General features: G+C 41.7%; 2 protein-coding genes across 2 annotated transcripts; both read left to right on the top strand.

The window, feature by feature from the left end:
- The first annotated feature begins 2,617 nt into the window (after nucleotides 1–2,617).
- On the top strand, nucleotides 2,618–3,970 carry LOC141251290 (uncharacterized). Its single transcript, XM_073670279.1, has 7 exons — nucleotides 2,618–2,677; nucleotides 2,811–2,989; nucleotides 3,070–3,130; nucleotides 3,219–3,420; nucleotides 3,497–3,618; nucleotides 3,707–3,811; nucleotides 3,887–3,970. Exons 1-7 carry the CDS (start codon nucleotides 2,618–2,620, stop codon nucleotides 3,968–3,970), a joined length of 813 nt encoding a protein of 270 aa, XP_073526380.1.
- Nucleotides 3,971–5,668: 1,698 nt separating this feature from the next.
- LOC141251292 (uncharacterized) lies at nucleotides 5,669–7,491 on the top strand. The gene is made up of 8 exons (XM_073670281.1): nucleotides 5,669–5,766; nucleotides 5,882–6,028; nucleotides 6,105–6,155; nucleotides 6,239–6,407; nucleotides 6,485–6,703; nucleotides 6,813–6,863; nucleotides 6,952–7,316; nucleotides 7,449–7,491. The coding sequence occupies exons 1-8, from the start codon at nucleotides 5,669–5,671 to the stop codon at nucleotides 7,489–7,491; spliced, it is 1,143 nt and encodes a 380-aa protein (XP_073526382.1).
- Nucleotides 7,492–20,826: the final 13,335 nt, after the last annotated feature.

Here is a 20,826-nt window from a genome sequence, read left to right as displayed (position 1 = left end):
TTGCCTCGGTTATCGGCTTTTTATTCGTGAAACCGTTAGGTTTAACTAGATACGACTACATAGAGCATCACATAAATCCCACTGCATAGTCTCTCGACTAACCAACCACTATTTTTTCCTTATGGTTGGCTGGTGTCATCCGTCTCTTTACGGCACATCAGGTGGTAGCTTCAAGGATTGAAGATTCCGGGCGCACGGCAGTTGAAGATTATTTGTTTTGTTTTGTTTCAGTTTCAACAAGGTTACGATCTGTTTATGATTAAGTCTTCCGCTATAATATTATTTTTGGGATTTGGTTTTGCATTGTAAGACAATTATTTAATTTTAATACATTGAGTATTTGTTTTTACATTTAATGTTCTAAGCCTTAGTAACTTCGGGTCGATGATTCGGGGTTACTGGCGGTAATATTCCCAAGGTAATTTGGGGGTGTTACAGAATCCACAATTCTCTTCAACACCTTGTGCATACCCTCGACCCTTTTCAAAACAATCAACAATAATAAAGACAATAATTTATGGATCGTCTAAAAATATATATAAGGTTTTACAATTACGATACATGTTACTTGTTCTTGTGAAAAAATGGAGATGGTGGTCAGTCCAAGCTCTAACTATGTTTTCCTTGTAAGGTGTTAGCCACCACTTCTCAACATATCTAACCAACCCGGGATTCCATGAATTCTTCAACTCCTCAAGCTTCTTTTCATAGCTTTCCTCCATATATGAGCAAAAGAGTCCCCAACATTGTCCATAAAAAGCTTTTATTGCTTCAGGATTCTTCAAAAGAGGGGAACAATAAGCTTCAATGTTGTGTTTTATATGAACCCAACACAATAAGTGTTTAGCCTCCGGAAATATAATATGGATTGCATTGATCAATGATTTCTCTCGATCGGTCATTATAGCCGTTGGCATGACTCCGGCTTCCTCGCACAAATAACGAAGCTTTCTCATGATGAAAGTGTAATGAACAATCTCTTCTTTCTTGGTAAACGCATATGCGATGTTGAATGTCTTGTGAGTACATGTAAAACCGACAATCTCTACCAAGTTATACCTAACGTTAAAATACAAGAAACATAAGAACATATCCAAAATTCGATAAATTCTAATAAACTATAAATGATGTATCACTTACTTGTTTGTCTTGTATGTGGCGTCTATGACGATAACATACGGGAACCTCTTAAGAAGCTTCAATGAGTCAAGGTGTGCAAAAAATATGACGTCCACTTCATTGGTCCGATTTTCCCTTAATGGAAACACTTCATATTTGCGTAGTTTTAAAAATTGAGCGTCCATTGGGTGACCGTCAAATCCCCACGGTTCACGAATTGCACTTTTTGTAGATAGTTTGAAACTTGTTTTGGCGAAGTGACATTCCCCGGAAATGAGATTTTCAATGCATTACATATAGCAGATAGGGGAACATATGACTCACCTAAGCTCCGCACCAATATCTTCTCTTGCTCGGTTAATTGACCGATGATTGCATGCCCTTGAAAGTGAGTCAACAATTTGTGGTTGTGTACACCACTCACTATGCGCAATATCCATTTACGGTCAATTGTTTTATGCTTACTCTTCTTCTCCGGTACACCTACAAGCCTAAATGTGCACCCCGATTTCTTAGTATGCGTCCCTTCACGAGTTTCCACAACAATCTCCCGTTCCCCTTCATCTTCGTAAGCACTTTTTTCCTTTCTCAATCTTGCTCTCCAAAATGTTCACAAACCAAGCTAACATATCTAATGGTACTTCGCTGAATAACTAAACACATCATCAACTCTTTCCCCATTTTCTTTACCCAATCAACCAAATCATCTCGACTTTCCCACTTCAAGTTAGTCTCAAATTCCTTTCCACAATATCTTCCCTGTATTTTCAAACATTTTCCAAATTTTACTTTTTGTCTAAATATACTCATTTAAACATCTAACTATATTTACCAAATTATATCTACTACAAATGAGGGATAAAAATGTATAAATATATGAAAAATAAGTACTAACCGGAAAATTATCAACGTCAAAATCATCATCGTCTTCGCTATTGGGCAAATGATCAAACTCATTATCGGACAAATGATCAACGTACTCCTCATAATCTTCCGTAACTTTACCATCTTCTTCTTGACTAGTAGACATTTTTTGTGCATACAAAGTGATTTGTTCTACCTAAAGAATTATGGAGATGTATTTATAGTGTTTTGTAAAATATGACCGTTGAAAACGCAAAAGATTTGCGTTTTCCAACGGTCATATTCAAACGGCTACATTTAACACGAAACGCAGGATTCCTGCTTTAGCAGTTTTCCTGCTAACGCAGGAATACTGCGTTACGTACAAAAAAAAAATAAAACGCAGGTATTTCGCTAATGCGGAATACCTGCGTTTCATCTTTTTTGTATCTGCCTTCTCCGAATCCAAATTTACAACTAAACGCGATAATGTTACAAATGTAAAAATATTGGGTTTTGATTTTAGAGCGTACGCAGCCAAATAATATACTGGATAAAGACACACCCAAAAATAACGATTACACTTCGAGGGGTCGTTCAGAAAGTTGAAACTAGGGCTTTTACTCCGAGCTTCCAATTTGATAACTAATAGTCAATGGCTTCCCATGAGCATCCCCACAGCCACCACCATGATCATGATGATGAGCACGAGCATCACCACCACCCCACCACCACCACCACCATACACATGAGTAATTAACTTCCCCCACATCCATCTCCCTATACTTGCTGATTATTTAAAACTGTTTGGTTTAATTGGAGAAAATTGCAGAGGCGAAGAGGCAAAAGGAGGGTCATGGGTAGGGAAAGACGGGAAGATATACCATAGCCATGACGGATTGGCCCCACACAGCCATGAGCCCATCTACTCCCCTGGCTTCTTCAGCAGAAGGGCGCCTCTTCTCCCCACTCGCAACTTCAAGGAGCGAGCTTTCACCATCGGTATTGGCGGCCCTGTTGGCACTGGGTAACTATTCTTCATCTTTAATCAATTATAAATCCGCTTGTGTTCTCTCATGATAATTTCATCCGGACACTGATTTGCAGGAAAACGGCTCTGATGCTGGCTTTGTGCAAGTTCTTGAGAGACAGATACAGCCTTGCTGCTGTGAGTACCACTTTCTAACTCTTGATTGAATCTATTTGCATTGTGGGATCTGTAGAAGTTAAAAATTGGAAGCTGTGGATGATTTCAGGTGACGAATGATATATTTACGAAAGAGGATGGTGAGTTCCTGATAAAGCATGGAGCTCTGCCTGAGGAAAGGATTCGGGCCATAGAAACGGGAGGTTGTCCGCATGCTGCCATTCGAGAAGACATCAGCATAAATCTAGGTCCGCTTGAGGAGCTATCTAACTTGTACAAGACAGACATACTTCTGTGTGAATCTGGAGGAGGTGACCAATTTCTTACTCTGTTTTTCTTGTAATAGTTTGATACAGCAAATCAAAGCTCTAAGCAACTAGTGAACAGATAATCTGGCGGCCAACTTCAGCAGAGAGCTGGCAGATTACATCATCTACATAATAGATGTGTCCGCAGGAGATAAGATCCCGAGAAAGGGAGGTCCCGGCATTACACAAGCCGATCTCCTAGTACGTAAAAATAAAATATAAACACACTCTAGATATGAATTTCGATGCCGGGGATGGTAAAACTGTATTGTTTGTATGTTGGGGATAGGTTATAAACAAGACAGACCTTGCAGAGGCTGTTGGGGCTGATTTGGGGGTGATGGAGAAAGACGCCCTTAGGATGCGTGACGGAGGTCCTTTTGTTTTCTCTCAGGTAAGGTTTGATTGAACATCATCATCACATTTTATGTTTGTCTTGTCTTGTATTCTTACAGGAATGAAACAACAGGTTAAGCATGGAGTGGGAGTGGAAGAGATAGTGAACCACATCTTGCAGGCTTGGGAAGCAGCCACTGGACAAAAGCGACACTGAGCCATGCGTCGCTTGCTCTGTTGTATTTCGCGTCGACTTACTTATTGTTTGTTGTCTCATCTCAGATAGTGTGGTTTGGTTTTATGCAAAATAAAGAAACATTTTTGAGTGGCCAATGCACTCTAAGTTCAACTCAAAAATGTGTTTTACAATGCCAGTCCTATTTCAGGGTCACAACTCACAACAAGAAGCAGAGGCGTTTATTCTCTGCTGTTTTAGTAGGCTTTGCTTTTGGTCTTTACAAATTTTTTTTTGGTTTAAAGGGAGTCAGAGTCTCTTAGAAGTCAATTAAAAATAAAAGTAGGCTACAACAAAATAAAGCGGGTGTAACCCATCCCTTAATGTCATCATCCAAAAGACCTAAAACCTCTGAGGGAGGAGAAACCAAAGGTTCGACACCGACCCTAACATGGAATGTAAAGGAGGCCAATAAGTCAGCGACCCGATTGGCTTCCCTATAAACATGACGGACTTGGCAAAGCCAGTTCCTACTCAATTAGCCTTGTGCCATAGACACAAGATTGGAGAGGGGATGACACCGATCTATAGGTTTGCCCAGAAGCTAACATACAAGAGCCGAATCAGGCGGAGGGAGGGGATGATACCGATCTATAGGTTTACCCAGAAGCTAACATACAAGAGCCGAATCAGGCGGAGGGAGGGGATGATACCGATCTATAGGTTTACCCAGAAGCTAACAGACAAGAGCCGAATCAGGCAGAGGCCGGAGACGACTCCCCAAAGCTCCGCAGCCGGGACCGAGCAGGATCCGATGTTGTGGAGAAATCCACTAAGCCAGACCCCACTACAATCCCTGGTGACTCCACCCGTAGCCGCACGCCCGCTAGAACCGCACCAATTATTTTAAGGATATAATGTGCGCGGAATCCGAATATAACACGAAGTAAAATGAGTAATTGAACATACGAGAATTACGGGACCAAGATACCAAAACTTTCATTGTAATTTAAGCTTACAAGTGCACAAAATCTTCATCGAAAGAATTAGAGACACAAATTAGTAGAATCTGACATAGAAATCATAACTCCACAATTCGTCGATTTTGTTTGATCGGAGCAGGTCAAATTCAAATGTCAATTCTTCGCTTTAGTCAATTTATTTGCAGTTCTCTTTCTCTTAACCATAAAATGTCCTTTAAAAAAAAAGACTTTGCTTAATGAAACATCATTTAGATTTACCAAAGGGTAGACAACAGGATATATAGACAACGGATCATATGAGAATGAGAATAGCTTGGTTAAGTGGGTATCAATATACTTATGTCCGAGCATATAAATCTTTTTTGTAGGCTAAAATTGTGTAAGACTTTGACTACCAACGAATGAAAGCAGTTGTAATGTCTACTGGCCAATTTTGTTGTGGAAGAATATGAGAGAAGAAGCGTGATTTCCTATCAGTGAGGAGAAACCCTTAGCCCAATCCCATTACTTTGAGAGCATGATAAACACGATGGACCGAAATAAAATACAAAGACAAGCTAAGTGAATATAACAGAATCGTTTTTCAGGGCTATGTCGATCGCCTGCTCAATATTGTGTGATTAGGTATTCTAACACATAACCACAAATCCTATGATGTTTTTTGCACGGAAGGGGGATTGTTTTTCAATATTGTGTGATTAGGGTTATCTCACTTCTCGGCGGTTTTTCGATCCCCATATGCTCTCTGCATCGCATAATGAATGTTAATCAAATGAAGAATTTGAACGGTGATAATGAGATTGTAATAGTAGGTGGTGGTGTATCCGGGCTTGCCGTTTCACTTGCTCTTCATAGGTTAGGTTCTTCACTAAATCATCTATCTATCTACCATGCATTTTCATCTTCATCCATCCACATATTTATTCAACTACATACATAATGTCATCTATGTACGTATGTACGTGTACAGGAAAGGGATACGAAGTGTTGTTTTGGAGAGAGCGGACTCGATTCGAGTCACCGGAGTGAACATCACCATCTACACAAATGGCTGGCGCGCACTCGAGCAGTTGGGCATCGCTTCTCAGCTTCGATCCACGGCCGTTCGTATCCAATTGTAGGTTAAGTGTTAAGGTTCTATTGATGTATATCACGAATGATCTCAATCTAATATGAATCCTCTTGGATGTTAGGCGGCGTGACATATCGCTAGATGATCATCACGAGAAATTGACACCATCTGGGTAATCTTTCCTTGCATGCCTACATATATCATTCATGATGCAGCAATAGCAATAATTTAAAGCCTCGGTTTGTTGTTGGACAGAAAAGAAGAAATAAGATGCTTGAGAAGGAGGGACCTTGTTGAGACATTGGCTAATGAGTTGCCACCAGAAACCATAAAATTCGGTCACCATATCGTTGCAATCGGAACGGATTCTTGCACTTCATATCCTATAATCTATCTTCACAATGGGAAAATCATCAAGCCTAAGGTACCACCACCTATGTCATGTGTTGTTGAATGCACGTTTAAGAATATTAACACATGAATTTTTCATTTTACACGCAGATTGTAATTGGATGTGATGGAGTGAACTCAAAAGTAAGCAAATATCTCGGCCTGAAACCCCCTGCGTATCACTCTGTCGGTTCATACAGAGGCTTCACGAGCTATGTCGACGGACATGGTTTTGGTTCCGAGTTTGTGGAGATGAAGAAAGGCAACACCGTGATGGGACGAGCTCCAATTAATGAAAACCTTGTATGTTGGTTCCTCGCTAAAATATGGGTACCTCAAGGTATGTTCATCCATTTCTGTTGAGATAGTATTCTTTTTCAGAAGCTGAGAGATAAAGCGTCTAGTATATATTTACTCTTCTATTTCCAATTGGTTCTAGAATGGAACTCCATTTAACTTGTATGTTGGGTCGGACTGCGCTTATACGCTTGTACGTGCACGACCCCATTGTCCATGTTGGACGTAGGGTCCATGTAATTTGACAATTTCAATCTAATAAAATACTTTAATCTAACTAGAGTCATCCTTCTTATATGTCAACAGATGCGGACATTTCCAAAGATTCGAAAATGATGAAGCTATCAGCGTTAGAAGCAATCAAGGACTTCCCATCCGAAATGGTTGATATGGTAAGGCAAAGTGACCTCAACTCATTAAGCCTATCAAGAATCCGACACCGATCGTTGAAGGAAGTGGCACTCAACAACTTCAGAAGAGGAAACGTAACAGTAGCCGGTGACGCCATGCACGTCATGGGCCCATATTTCGGGCAAGGAGGGTGCTCCGCTTTAGAAGACGCAATCGTTCTTGCTCGGTCCATGGTACGAGAGATGCGTGTAAAAGAAGAGGTAGAGTTTGGAAAAGTCCGGGTTGCATTTGATAAGTATGTCAAGGAGAGGAGGCCAAGGCTCGTGTCTTTGGCCTTGAGGGCTACCCTCATAGGGAGAATTGTTGAGCCATCCACGTCCTTTCTCGTCCGCTTCACATGCATTGTTTTGATCATTTTCTTCTTCAGTGATGTCAATGGACCAGCTCAATATGATTGTGGAAATCTTTAGAATTTTCAGAGCATCCACATTTGTAAGCTCTTAGAGAGACTCTTAGAAGAGAAATTATTTGCTAAGGCCCTCAACGGATTTGGACCTTTATATGAGAGGCTCTTAGAGAAGCTCTGATATTAAATTAATAATTTAATTAGATATAATATAATATATTTGGCCTTAATAAAATCATATTTTTTCAAAGAAACATACACAAAATTTATAAATATTTTAAAAGGTCTAATAACTTAAATTATCAAGAAATATGAAAATAATAATAAAATAATTTATTTTCACATAATAAAATCTGAAAATACATAAAAAAAATTGAATATATAGGTGAAATGAATGTTTATGAATAAATTAAAATATAATTAACATTATGGTATTTTTAAAACATAATAATAAATAAATCAAGAAATATTAGATTTTTGAGAGAGAGCTTGATGAGGAAAAACCATATTTGTATTTCCTAGGGGTTGATACAAATATGAGGAGATGATAGGAAATTACTAGGAAGCTTCCTAAATCCTACTAGAATAAAAGTAAAAAGGTATATATACAAAAGTCAAACACTATAACCTATACTAAAAACTATAAATACATTAAAAGGAAAATATGCTAACACTCTCACTCAAGCTGGATGGTAGAGATCTACTAATCCAAACTTGTAAGACAATTGCTGAAATTTGGAAGGGTAAAATCCTTTGGTTAATAGGTGTTGGTTTGAGCTAGAGCTGGAATGACCTAGCTAAACTTTTCTACTTGTTTTGATGACAACAAACTCAAATATTTGATGTCCTTTTGTGTGTTTTAAGCTAACCAGGTATAGCTCGAGGAGTTTTAGGTGTAGCATAAACACAAGCGGACTAGCTGTGAGCGTTGCGGGTCTAGCTTAAGGTCTAGCTGGGAAAGTTGGATCTCGCCAAGACAGAATAAGGTTTAAAGTGAAGAGATAAGAAGACGGAAGGTCTAGCTTTAAGCGAGCGAGTTGCGCTTTAAGCTAGAGGATCGCGCTTCACAAGAAAAGAGATGAGATACAAGTAATCAAGATACAGCGTGTCCATGGCTGGAATCCTAGACATGCGCTTAGAAGATTTGGTCCAAGGAAGGAAGGTCGTTGAAGTTGCAGCTTAAGGGAAATGAGAACAACTGGAGGTTGTTAGGATTTCTACTTTCGGATAGTGGATGGACGGGGATCGCTGAGCTGGACAAATCAAGAGAAGCGTTGAAGGTGCGGATTGCCAACGTGGAAGCAAGATCTTCAAGTTGAAGAAGCACAAAGCGAGTTCGGGCGTTGATGCAATTCAAGGGTGAAGTTGATCACACGGATTGTTGAGGTGGCGTTCTTCAAATGCGACACAAGTATTGAATTGCTAGCTTAGTGTTGTAAAGTCAGATTTCTGTATAAGGCGTGCATAGGAGTGTTGTTAGACACGAGCTTATTGAACACGAGCTAAGAGAGAGAAAAAGTGATTAAGCTAAGAGAGTTAGCTGAGGAAAATCTATAGAGAGCTTAAGTCGATGAGTGCTAAGCTATAGCCTAAGACACCTAGGAGCTTGATATAGAGAGATTACTTGTATGGGTTGAATGATACTTGTATTGTGAGAGAGAGTTGCAGAAAGCTAGGTGTAGCTTAAGTGTGTAATCATTCTTAAACTAATACAAGTTAGTGGTGAGTTTCATTCCGGACTTATTAGAATTCTAGGGTTCTTACCTTGGATAAATCCTTGCAAGAGCTTAGCATATTTAACTCATATTATTTATGCTTTATTATAGCTAATCTCATTCTGTGCTTAGAAATCTAAAGCTTCATAACTATTAGAGTTATATTGAGATTAATAGATCATCGATCCTACAATTGGTATCAGAGTTAAGGTTGCTCATGCATTGATTCATACTCTCTAAAAGGTTTGTATCATGGAGAATGCAAAACTTGCTTTTAATCTGGGTATTTCATTACCTAAGCATCATGTCTTAGCTGAAGGAGAACTAGAATGGTGGTTAACCATGACTAAGAACTACATCCAACAAACGGACTATCAATGTTGGAGAATCGTCGAGAAAGGAGAAGAGAATATTACAGCTGAAACAAACACATTCAAATGGGGTCCAACTGATTATGCAACTCTCGAGAAAAATGCAAAGGCTAAGCAAATTATTCTAAATGCTCTCTCTCCGAAATATATAGACAAGATAATGTCATTGCCAACTGCCAAGCTCATGTGGGAAGTGATCATTGTTGGTTATATGAACTAGCCCCTTAGTTCGTATAACTGATAATGCATTAATTTTAATGATAACAAACTACCTTATGAACTAATATGTGTATTGAGTGAGATATCCCAGGAAATCGATAGCCCTTTGAGTTACTTAGGAGGTTTAAGGGTGAAAAGCAACGAGCTTAAGAGAAAATACAAGAGCGAGTTCAGCTAGAAGACTAGCGCTCAAGGCGCTTCACTAGGAGCAAGGGAACCGAGGGATACTGAAGGGGACCGAACAATAAGAGTGAAGGATTGAGCTGCACAAATAACACGCTACACAAGGAGGATGCGCCCAAGGGGACCGAACACATTCAAGGGGACCGAGCGCATATATATGGAAAGAAATCTTCCTAGAGCTAAAGAAGGAAAGAGTTGATTCGTCAAGAGATTTACCAGATTTGAGATCTTAACAGTTGAAGCTAGTTTGTCATTATATTCGGCTAGTTTAGATTTAGTACTTTATTTATTATTATTTACTTTCTTTTAGGTAAGTAGTTCCCGGTGATTATGTCGTAGTATAAATAGCTTAGTTCATTTACCTTTAAACATGGTTGTCGAACTAGAGAGAAAGAGTTCATCTTGATTTAGAGCTTAGGCAATAGTTAGGAGAGTTGAGAGAAACTAAGAACTGTGTGTTCGCCTAGTAGTTGTAAATCTCACAAGAAATCAAATCAACAATGTTTTGGAATTGAAGTGTTTCCTTGTTCTTAGTCTTATATTTCCGTACAAAAGATTTTATCTTTAGTGAGACTAAGTTCTTCACGATCCACAATTGGTATCAGAGCAGGATCCAATTTCAATACGGTAATGAAGAACTCAGAGTTCAACCTCGGCATGTCCCTCAACAAACCTCACCAGCTTCGAGAAGGAGAACTTGATTGGTGGATGAGAGTTCACACAACGTTCATCCAAACCCAAAACTACCAATGCTGGAAAATCATAGAACTTGGAGACGAAGTGCTTCCAGAGCTGAAGGAAAGAAAGGATTGGCAACCAGAGCACTACGTCAAGATGGAGAAGAATTCAAAAGCTCGACAACTGATTCTGTGTGGACTCTCTCGCACGGACATTGACAAGATCATTGGCATTCAAACGGCCAAAGACATGTGGGAAGCTATCATCTCAATACACAGAGGGAGCGAAGATCAGAAGGACACCAGAAAGTTCACGCTTCAAAGGGAGTTTCAATCTTTCAAACAACTCCCTGCAGAAAGCGTGTCAGTCTGCCAATCGCACTTCACCATTCTGGTTAACAAGCTAACGGCCGCTGGTGTAACCATTCCAGCCTCTGAGCATACACCGGTTGTCATCTACGTTATGAGCGATAAATTCGAGCTCACTCGAAGAATCGCACTCATGTTGCCAGATTGCAAGAAACTTCCAGTTGTAGACATATTCGGAAAGTTCTTCGACCAAGAGGACGCTGATTTGCTAAAGGGGTTAAAGGTAAAAGAAGCCACTGGAATAGCGTTGAAACTCACGAAGGTGCTTGAGAAGATGGACATCAATGATGGTGAAGAAGATGAGGACGATGATACAGAAGTCTCCCCCATGACTAAGATGGTTAAGAAATGGTTCAAGAAGAGAGTTGGACCAGGCGAAGCATCATCATCAGCCAAGCGTGACCTCAAGGAGTATACATGCTATAACTGCCAAGAGAAGGGACATCTTGCCAAGACGTGCACTAACCCAAAGGTAGAGGTCACTGAGAAGAAGGCATTTTTCTCAGCTTGGGGAGAAGAAGATGATGAAGCTGACTTCACAAAGGATTCCAAGGCAAATGTCTCATGGCCAATGCATAGGCACTTACCTCTGAGGTAAAAACTCCTGATTTCTTTCCTAATCGCTTAAATATGCTTGAAAAGAAAGACCTCATTAATATGATTAAGGGGTTACTAGAGGACACTGAAGCCTTAGAACCTCAAGTCACTGAATATGTAGAGGAAGTTACTGAACTACGTAGTGAATGTCTAGACCTATCCACTAGGTTAGCAGAGAAAGAGAAGGCCTTAGTAAAATCTAGGGAACTGAGTCTGATGACGAAATCCTGCGAGGGCTGCAAGGGTAAGAAACCTCAAGGGGGATCGTTAAAGGACCTAGAACTCAAGGTAGAAAGCGATTTAGGGCTAATTCTTACGAAGATCACCGAATTAACTAAATCTGTTAATGAGAAAACCGTGAACCAAACTGTCTTTGTAAAAGCTAGACCTGGATTAGGATATGACTTAGACTTCTCCAAGTGCTCGAGTGCTAATGAAAAGCTCATCAGAGAATTAAGTGAAAAAGCTGAAACCTTAGACAAGGCCCTTCAAATATGTAGAAGCAAGAATGAATTCTTGGAGAAAAAGGTCAAGGCACTTGAACTACCATTATGGGATGACAATCACTGGTTTCACGGGGAAAAGGCTCATAAGATGTATGTGAGCCAAGCCCAAGGGAATTCCACAAACATAATATATCCCAAGATTAAGGATAGGAAGCCCTTTAGACCTGGAAAGGGCAAATATGGTTATGTGAAGTACAACGAATGGTGCAGATTTTGTGGTAACAATGGTCACACTATACACTCTTGCAAGAAGAAGCAAGCGCTAAGTAAAAAGTCATACAAGTCACCCACTCGCGCTACATGCGAAGTGAGTAGCTTGAATGAAGCTTCTTACCTAGCGAATGCCTCCTCATCTAAAGGCCAAAGGCTCGATCATAGTACTTCTCCTCACACTAATCAGAAAACTAATCCACCCAGAAAAGCTGAGCTTCAGTGGATTCCAAAAGATTGATTGCTTATTTATAGGAAAACTTGAGCAGCGAGAGCAAATGGTATGTAGATAGTGGCTGCTCATGTCACATGACTGGAGAGAAGAAGAGATTAAGAAGTTTTCAAGTATATGATGGTGGAAGTGTATCATTTGGTGACAAGAGAGCTAGAGAAATCAATGGACACGGAAAGGTACATCTAAATGACAAGATAGAGATCCAGATGGTGAAATTTTTGAAGAGCCTTCGTTACAACCTCTTAAGCGTAGCTCAGCTCTATGATTAGGGACCAAACAAAGTGACCTTCACTACCTCCAAGTGCCTTGTGAGAAATGTTATTGGGAGATCATCCTAAGGGGGAAGCGAGTCAACAACACCTATATATTCGACTCCAACTTCACCCCAAAAGGTCACCTTTGTCTCGCTACTATCGAAGATCAAACGGAATTATGGCATCAACGACTAGGGCATGTAAATATTCATCTTCTACATAAGCTGCGTGCAAAGGAGCTAGTTCGTGGTCTACCTCTTATCAAGATAGACAACTTGACACACTATGCTAATTGTGTTAAGGGCAAACAAGTCCGAACCTCATTCAAAGCTAAGCAAAACGTCACAACAAAGAAGCCCCTTGAGCTTCTTCATATGGACCTCTGTGGCCCAATGCACGTTCAAATCCCTTGTGGAGCACGCCACATATTTGTGATCGTTGAAGAATACTCTAGGTTCATGTGGACCTTATTCCTGCGCTCCAAGGATCAAGCCTCCTCGCACTTCATAGAGCTAATCGTCCTACTCGAGAATTCTCTATCCCTGAAGGTGCGCTCTATAAGATCTGATCATGGAACTGAATTTGAGAATGGAGAGATGATGAGCTACTGCATTGAAAGAGGAATTGCTCACAACTTCTCAGCTTCTAGGACACCACAACAAAATGGAGTGGTTGAAAGAAAGAATCGGACGCTAGTAGAGATGGTGCGCACTATGCTACTTCAAAGTGGCATCACTCCCTCTCTATGGGCTGAAGCGGTGAACACTACATGTTACATCACCAACAGAGCTCTTCTACGCCCCTCTCTAGGCAAGACTCCCAACGAGTTGATCAAGGGATATCCTCCAAGCATATCTCATTTCAGGGTATTTGGATGCAAGTGTTACGTGCTGAATAATGGGAAAGATAATTTAGGCAAGTTTGATGCACGAAGTGATGAAGCCATCTTTCTTGGCTATGTCCCAGCAAGCAAAGCGTACAACATTTTCAACCAAAGAACAAGAACCTTCGAGGAGAGCATACACATAGTGTTTGATGAAAGCACTTTCCTCACTTCCTTGACAAATACCTCCGATCCATTTCCAGAAGTCACCCCCTTAGAAGCCTCTTCAGATATTGATCGAGCACCTCCTCATAAATCCTTAAATCCACTCGCCCCTCCTTATACAGCCTCAGTTCCCTCAGGCCCTGACTTAGACAGCGATAACGAAGGGCCTTCTACCTCAAACTTTGATCAGAACACAGAGCCTCCCACTAGAGTTTTTCAACAACAAGGTGCTCATCCTCCAACGAACATGCTCACCTCAGTCCATTCTGGGATTCACACTCGCTCTCGTGTAGCTTGACTAGCTCTTCCAGAGACAATCGCTGAAGCACTTGATTAAATAATTGAGGAAACCAATCTTTGTGCCTTCAACGCCTTTGTTTCTCTCACTGAGCCTAAGAATATCAAATGAGCCATCCTCGATCCTAATTGGGTTGCTGCTATGCAAGAAGAGCTTCATGAGTTCGAGGGAAACAAAGTCTGGCGCCTTGTTCCTAAGCCTCCAATCGCACCATCATAGGCACTCATTGGGTCTTTTGCAACAAGCTCGATGATTTAGGAGTTGTGGTAAGAAAAAAAGCACGTTTAGTAGCACAGGGGTATAATCAACAAGAAGGGATCAATTATGACGAGACTTAAACTCCAGTTGCCAGATTAGAGTCCATTCAAGTTCTTATTGCCTTTGCATCGCACAAGGGCTGCAAGCTCTTTCAAATGGATGTGAAGACGGCCTTCCTCAATGGTGTGCTCAATGAAGAAGTGTACGTGAAGCAGCCCCCAGGTTTTGAAGACTCGACTCACCCAGAGCATGTATATTTCCTGGACAAGGCCTCTATGAGTTAAAGCAAGCACCAAGGGCATGGTATGAGTGCCTCTCTGAGTACCTCCCCGCCAATAACTACAAGAGGGGAACAATCGACAAGACGCTCTTCATCCAGGAACATAAAGGCGACATCCTAGTGGTTCAGGTATACGTTGACGATATTATTTTTGGTTCCACTAACATGTCGCTTGTAGAGAAATTCAAAGACGTGATGAGTAGCAAGTTCAACATGAGCATGATAGGGGAACTCAACTTCTTCCTTGGACTGGAAGTGGTGCAAAAGGTTGAAGGCATTCAAATTCATCAACAAAAGTACGTAAGAGAGATCATAAAGAAGTTTGGGATGGATAATAGCAAGCCCCTTCACACTCCAATATCCACAGGCACTAAGCTAGACGCAGATCTTAACGGCCGCAAGGCGGATGAAACACTCTATAGAGGTATGGTAGGATCTTTATTGTACTTAATCGCCTCTAGGCCCGATATTGTTTTGCAGTGAGTTTGTGTGCACGTTTCCAATCCGATCAAAGGGAGTCGCACGTTGCCATCATCAAGAGTATCCTTCATTACCTAAAAGGAACTGATAATCTTTGTTTATGGTACCCTAAGAACTGCGATTTTACCCTTGTTGGATACACAGATGCTGACTATGCAGGCTATCTCGTTGATCAAAAGAGCACCTCAGGTATGGACAATTCCTAGTCCCTTGTGTCGTTTCATGGGGCACTCGCAAACAGAACTCAGTAGTTGTGTCCACCACCGAGGCTGAATACATAGCAGTTGCTTCTTGATGTGCTCAACTTCTATGGCTCAAGCAACAACTCACTAACTTCGGGATCTTGATGGGCTCTATTGAAATAAGGTGTAATAACACAAGCGCGATCAACATCTCAAAGAATCTTGTGCACCACTCTCGAACCAAGCACATTGACGTGCGTCACCATTTCCTTCAAGATAATGTGGAGAAGAAGCACATCAAGCTCACCCAATGTAGAACTGGGGATCAAATAGCAGACATCTTCACCAAGGCCTTGAACAAGGAACCATTCATCAAACTCAGACTTCACTTGGGCTTGATCCCCTTTCATTAAGCATCTCCTTCCACGTAAGACTCTTCTCTTGATCTTGTGTAAATTCAGTGCTCCTTTTAATCTTGGGAACTTAGGACTAATACGTGTGCGAGCCTAGCCTATACTATTAGGGGTATTCTCCATTCGGATGCTCTGTGTGATGCTAAATGATAAATGCCTAGTTAGGCCCTCTCTAGGATTGCACTATTGCTTGCTAAAACTTGATCCATTTGCATGCTATTCATTTTCAAGCCCTTATATATATATGCACGATGATCGCTTCTTACCCTCATAATCAATCCCCCCAAATATGATTTGTGCTTATAGGCCACTCCCTTAGCCTTGATCTTAATGTTACGTTCCCTATGACCATATAAGCCACAACTGGGAATATTCGTTAAGATGTCACGAAGCCTACCCATATATGCTTAGCACTTATTGTTTTTAAAAGAGCCTTTATGTCCCTTTGTGTGTGTGAGATTATTATGTGCTTAAGCGAGTTGAATTATCCTACTGCGAACGTGAATTGAGACACAGCGCGTTAGTATATGGGGACCGAGTAAGTATAAGAGATCACAAGCGCAGTTTTTGAAACAACACGTCCTTGGGGATCGAGTAACCCAGAATAGAGTGAAGAGCAGAAGATTTCAGGAACTGAGTATAGGGACCGATAGAATTTTAGGGACCGAGCGTCTCAACGGTCAACTATCTTCTAGGCACTCATTACTCGCCAGCCTACCAACGGTCACTTGCATCTGCAATAAACGAGGCGCCGTTCTAGATTTGAAATCAGGCCGTTGTGATTCGACCGTTCGCCACTTTCCATATATAGCCTCTTCAACCAGATTTAGCTCCCCTTCACCACCTTTGCAACTATTCACTCTCTCCTTAAACTCTCTCTCTCCCAAGCACTCACCGCTCAAACCCTGCAACTCTTCACCACTCACCCCTTTTCTACTCCACAAATTCTACTCCCTAAAACACAAAAATGGACAACCTTGTGCACATCGACGCCGAAAAATGGGCTGCGTTCCTTAAGTTCCAGGAGTTCATGGAGAGCTCCAAATCCGCCGCTCCGGTTCCACCTTCTACCTCCACGACTCCAGTCCTCCCTGACTCAGCACCTCCAAAGCCACTCTCTCCCATACTAGAAAAGGTGCCCAGTCCTTATCCCTCATCCTCACCACCACCTGTCGCTCACCCCATATCTCCAGTCCCCATGGAGGAAGATCAAACGACTCCATTAATTCACCTTGTCTCCTCCACAGAACTCAAAGCCTCCTCCACTGACTCCACCGAACACACCCCCTCTGCCTCCAGAAATGATGAATCCACCCACCACCATCCTGAAATCACATCGACTGCTCTCTCCCTCACTACTCCTCCTTCTCCATCGCCTCAGACGTCCCTCAAACGAGCCTTAGCCATCACACCATCCTCCACCATACAAAAATGCCAAAAGACGATCGCTGCACCTGAAAGCGACGAGTCCCTCAGACTCCCACCTGCTCACGGAGACTTCTCGACACTCGTCGTCATCGAGCCTCTCATAATAGGCCAAGGCTTCTGGTCCATCCTCAACCCTGTCGAGTTCGACGTTGCCGCCGCAGTCGCCTCTCTTGAGCGCACTCATTGGTAAGAGCTCGAGGTAGAGCCGTTCGCGGTCGACTATGAAGAAGTGAGAAAATTCTACAGCGCACTAGCCGTCATGACCCCCAACCCAGGCCAGGTCTACTTTGTGGCACACATTCCATGGGGGGACGAGCCCAAGACATTGAACGTCAAGCTTATGGCAAAGGTGCTCGATCTTCCAAGGAGCAAAGGGTACGCGTCTCTGCCGAAGAAAAACTAGCCCTCTGGGAAGGGCGAGACGCTGGATCTACTGGTGGGAAAGTTGCGTCCAAGGGAGATCAAGACGCATATGCTGAGCTTCGGAACAAATCTCATCCATTACATCATGCTGCGTAATATCATCCCTCGCCCAGAGAAGCGCGATACCGTCACCATCGTTGATGCGTGCCTATTGCGTGAAGTCATCGAAGGAAGTCTCATTGACACGTCGCGCCTCATTCTCTCTCACATGCTGAAGGTGAAGATGCACAAGAATCACGTGCTTCCCTACTCCCACATCGTCAAGAAGCTCATGCTCGAGTTGGGGATCTACAGGCCGATCAAAGAAACGCCCTGTGAGAGTATTATCGTTGAGACTGGGCTGCGTCGGCTACTCAAACACGCTAGTATGGATGCGCTGGTCGAGAAGCTGCTCCTTGGCTCCACTTCCAGAACTGATCCTAAACCCGAACCCAAACCCAAGCCCGACACCTCAGCCCCTCCCAAATCCGAACCCAGACCTCGCCGACTCAAGAGCCCTTCGAAGGAGCCCAAGCCATTGCTGCCACCGAATATGAACTCAGAGGAAATTCAGCTTTACACCTTGGAAGTTGTACTTCAGACAAATCAGCATCTTTCAGGGCTCAGGCGCATGCTCGACTGGCACCTTCATCATGTCAAGGCACTCATGATCGGGCCTCTAAAAGAGGGTTGCGAGGATGACTACCAGGATGAATACCACTAGGAGGAGTTGTTGTCTCAGTTCCCCTTAGGACCCTTGAAATCCAAAGGTCCTCTAAAATACTTGTTATTTTTTGCTCTTTTTTGACTGTTTTTCTGTGTGCTCTTATATATCTATCAATGAATTAATTGCTTTGGTTCACTTATCTGCTTGCTCTAGTGCGTACTGAGATATTTCTAGACTTGTTGTGTTTTTTTCGTATCACTTACTCATTCCTCTAGAAGGCACACACGTGCTACTCTTAGTTTCCCTTGATTAATATTGCGCATTCCTTTTTACATGATGTCAAAAGGGGAAATATTACAGGCATAGGAGCTATTTAATTTAGGGGGAACTAGAACATATGAAGTTAAAGGGCGATGCTTATTACTTGTTCATTGATTAAGGGGGGATTGAAAGCTACTTCTTTTCTCAGCTCTATAGTATGCCTATGCCAGGATTCTAAGTTTGTCATCATTAAAAAGGGGAAATTGTTGGTTATATGAACTAGCCCCTTAGTTCGTATAACTGATAATGCCTTAGTTTTAATGATAACAAACTACCTTATGAACTAATATGTGTATTGAGTGAGATATCGCAGGAAATCGGTAGGCCTTTGAGTTACTTAAGAGGTTTAAGGGTGAAAAGCAACGAGCTTAAGAGAAGATACAAGAGCGAGTTCAGCGAGAAGACTAGCGCTGAATGCGCTTAACTAGGAGCAAGGGAACTGAGGATACCGAAGGGGACCGAACAATAAGAGTGAAGGATTGAGCTGCACAAATAACACGCTACACAAGGAGGACGCGCTCAAGGGGACCGAAGACATTTAAGGGGACCGGGCGCGTATATATGGAAAGAAATCTTCCTAGAGCTAAAGAAGGAAAAAGTTGATTTGTCAAGAGATTTACCAGATTCGAGATGTTAACAGTTGAAGCTAGTTTGTCATTATATTCGGCTAGTTTAGATTTAGTACTTTATTTATTATTAATTTACTTGCTTTTAGGTAATTATTCCGATGATTATGTGGTAGTATAAATAGCTTATTTCATTTATCTTTAAATGTGGTTGTCGAACTAGAGAGAAAGAGTTCATCTTGATTTAGAGCCTAGGCAATAGCTAGGAGAGTTGAGAGAAACTAAGAATTGTGTGTTCGCCTAGTAGTTGTAAGTCTCACAAGAAATCAAATCAACAACGTTTTGGGTTTGAAGTGTTTGTTTGTTCTTAGTCTTATATTTCCGCACAAAAGATTTTATCTTTAGTGAGACTAAGTTCTTAACGATCCACAATCATCAATATGCACTCAGGAAGCAAAGACATGCGTAATAACCGCAAATTTGAGCTTCAGCGAGATTTTCACTCTTTCAAAATGGGTGAGAACGAGTCAATTTTGGATTACCATTCTAGATTCCAGGTATTGTGTGATAAGATGCCATCTTCTGGACTTAAAATTGACTCATGGGAACTCTCTCTTGCTTTCATCAATGGGGTAAATTCAAAATTTGATACCTCTATGAAAATAATGCTTATGACTAAAGAGACGAAAGAGCTCTCTCTATCTGTGTTAGCTGGCAAACTCTGAGTGCAGGAAAGCGAAGATCAAAAGGAGTCGCTCGCACTAAGGAAAGCCTCTCCCAAAAAAAAATAGGAACATGATGTTGAAAAAGAAGAGCACGAGTGACCTCAAGGAGATGTTGATCTTTCCTTTCAGCCACCCCATTGTTGTGGGAAATAAACACAAGATGATTCATGAATTATCCCGTGTTTTTGAAAGATGGACCTAATGGATTGATTGAAATAATCCCTTGTTTTAAACTATTCTTATTTGTGTTCCAAATTGGGTATGGATCATAGAAACAAAAATTGTCACAATGGTGCTAACTTCGTCTTTGTGTTTTAAGAGAAAAATCCATGAGATCCCCGTATAATCTCTATTACTAAAAAGTGGGAGAACACTTATGAACAGTATTGTACTAGAGGGGTGGGCTTTTTATTTGGGCTTGTTGTTCCATCAATAGGTACTCCTGGCAACTGAACTAGTATGATTAACTTCCCCAGCCCACGTTCACCACTCGTCAGCAACAAGTCGGATTTTGCCCGAGGAAGTCCAGAAATCGGTGTGGCAGAGCGGCGAACAGTACACTATGCAGCAATTCGAGGCCAAATCCAAGTGTTTTGAGCGAAATTACTTGAAAAATAGGGCGAAAAAGGTCGCTAACCCTTCTCTTCTTCAAATCGAGAGCCTTTATGGAAGGCGAATGAGGACAAAACGTTCTCAGTGGAGTACGCAAATGACATGCCTGGTTCTGCTTTCGCTTCGTTCAAGGAGAGGAGATGGAGGGATTCAGGGGAAACAGGGCTTGGGGCGACAAATGGGTAATGCCAATTTCTCCCTTTTTATGCAAATATCCGATTCTACTCTGCAAAACCATTATGCTTTATACTGATTTTGGATTTCATTGCGCTTGTGCAGGTAAGGTGCACGGATCTTTGGCGCGTGCTGGGAAGGTGATAGGTCAAACCCAAATGTCGCCAAACAAGATAAGAAAGAGAAGCTCCGTGGTTGCGCTTACAAGC

Source organism: Phyllobates terribilis, unplaced genomic scaffold (genome assembly GCF_046119375.1).
Source record: "Phyllobates terribilis strain yellow unplaced genomic scaffold, ASM4611937v1 Scaffold_6826__1_contigs__length_41680, whole genome shotgun sequence".
Lineage (NCBI taxonomy): Eukaryota > Metazoa > Chordata > Amphibia > Anura > Dendrobatidae > Phyllobates > Phyllobates terribilis.
Note: the sequence above shows the minus strand (reverse complement) of the source record. Positions and strands in the feature narration are given on the sequence as shown.

Excerpts from the sequence above, each read along its gene's own strand:
- LOC141251290 (XM_073670279.1), top strand. The coding sequence starts at position 2,618 with ATGGCTTCCCATGAGCATCCCCACAGCCACCACCATGATCATGATGAT. Across the intron at positions 3,131-3,218 it reads ACAGATACAGCCTTGCTGCT|GTGACGAATGATATATTTAC; the intron begins GTGAGTACCACT and ends GGATGATTTCAG. Across the intron at positions 3,421-3,496 it reads TCTGTGTGAATCTGGAGGAG|ATAATCTGGCGGCCAACTTC; the intron begins GTGACCAATTTC and ends ACTAGTGAACAG.
- LOC141251292 (XM_073670281.1), top strand. The coding sequence starts at position 5,669 with ATGAATGTTAATCAAATGAAGAATTTGAACGGTGATAATGAGATTGTA. Across the intron at positions 6,864-6,951 it reads CGGACTGCGCTTATACGCTT|AGTCATCCTTCTTATATGTC; the intron begins GTACGTGCACGA and ends TAATCTAACTAG. Across the intron at positions 7,317-7,448 it reads GTCCGGGTTGCATTTGATAA|TGATGTCAATGGACCAGCTC; the intron begins GTATGTCAAGGA and ends TTTCTTCTTCAG.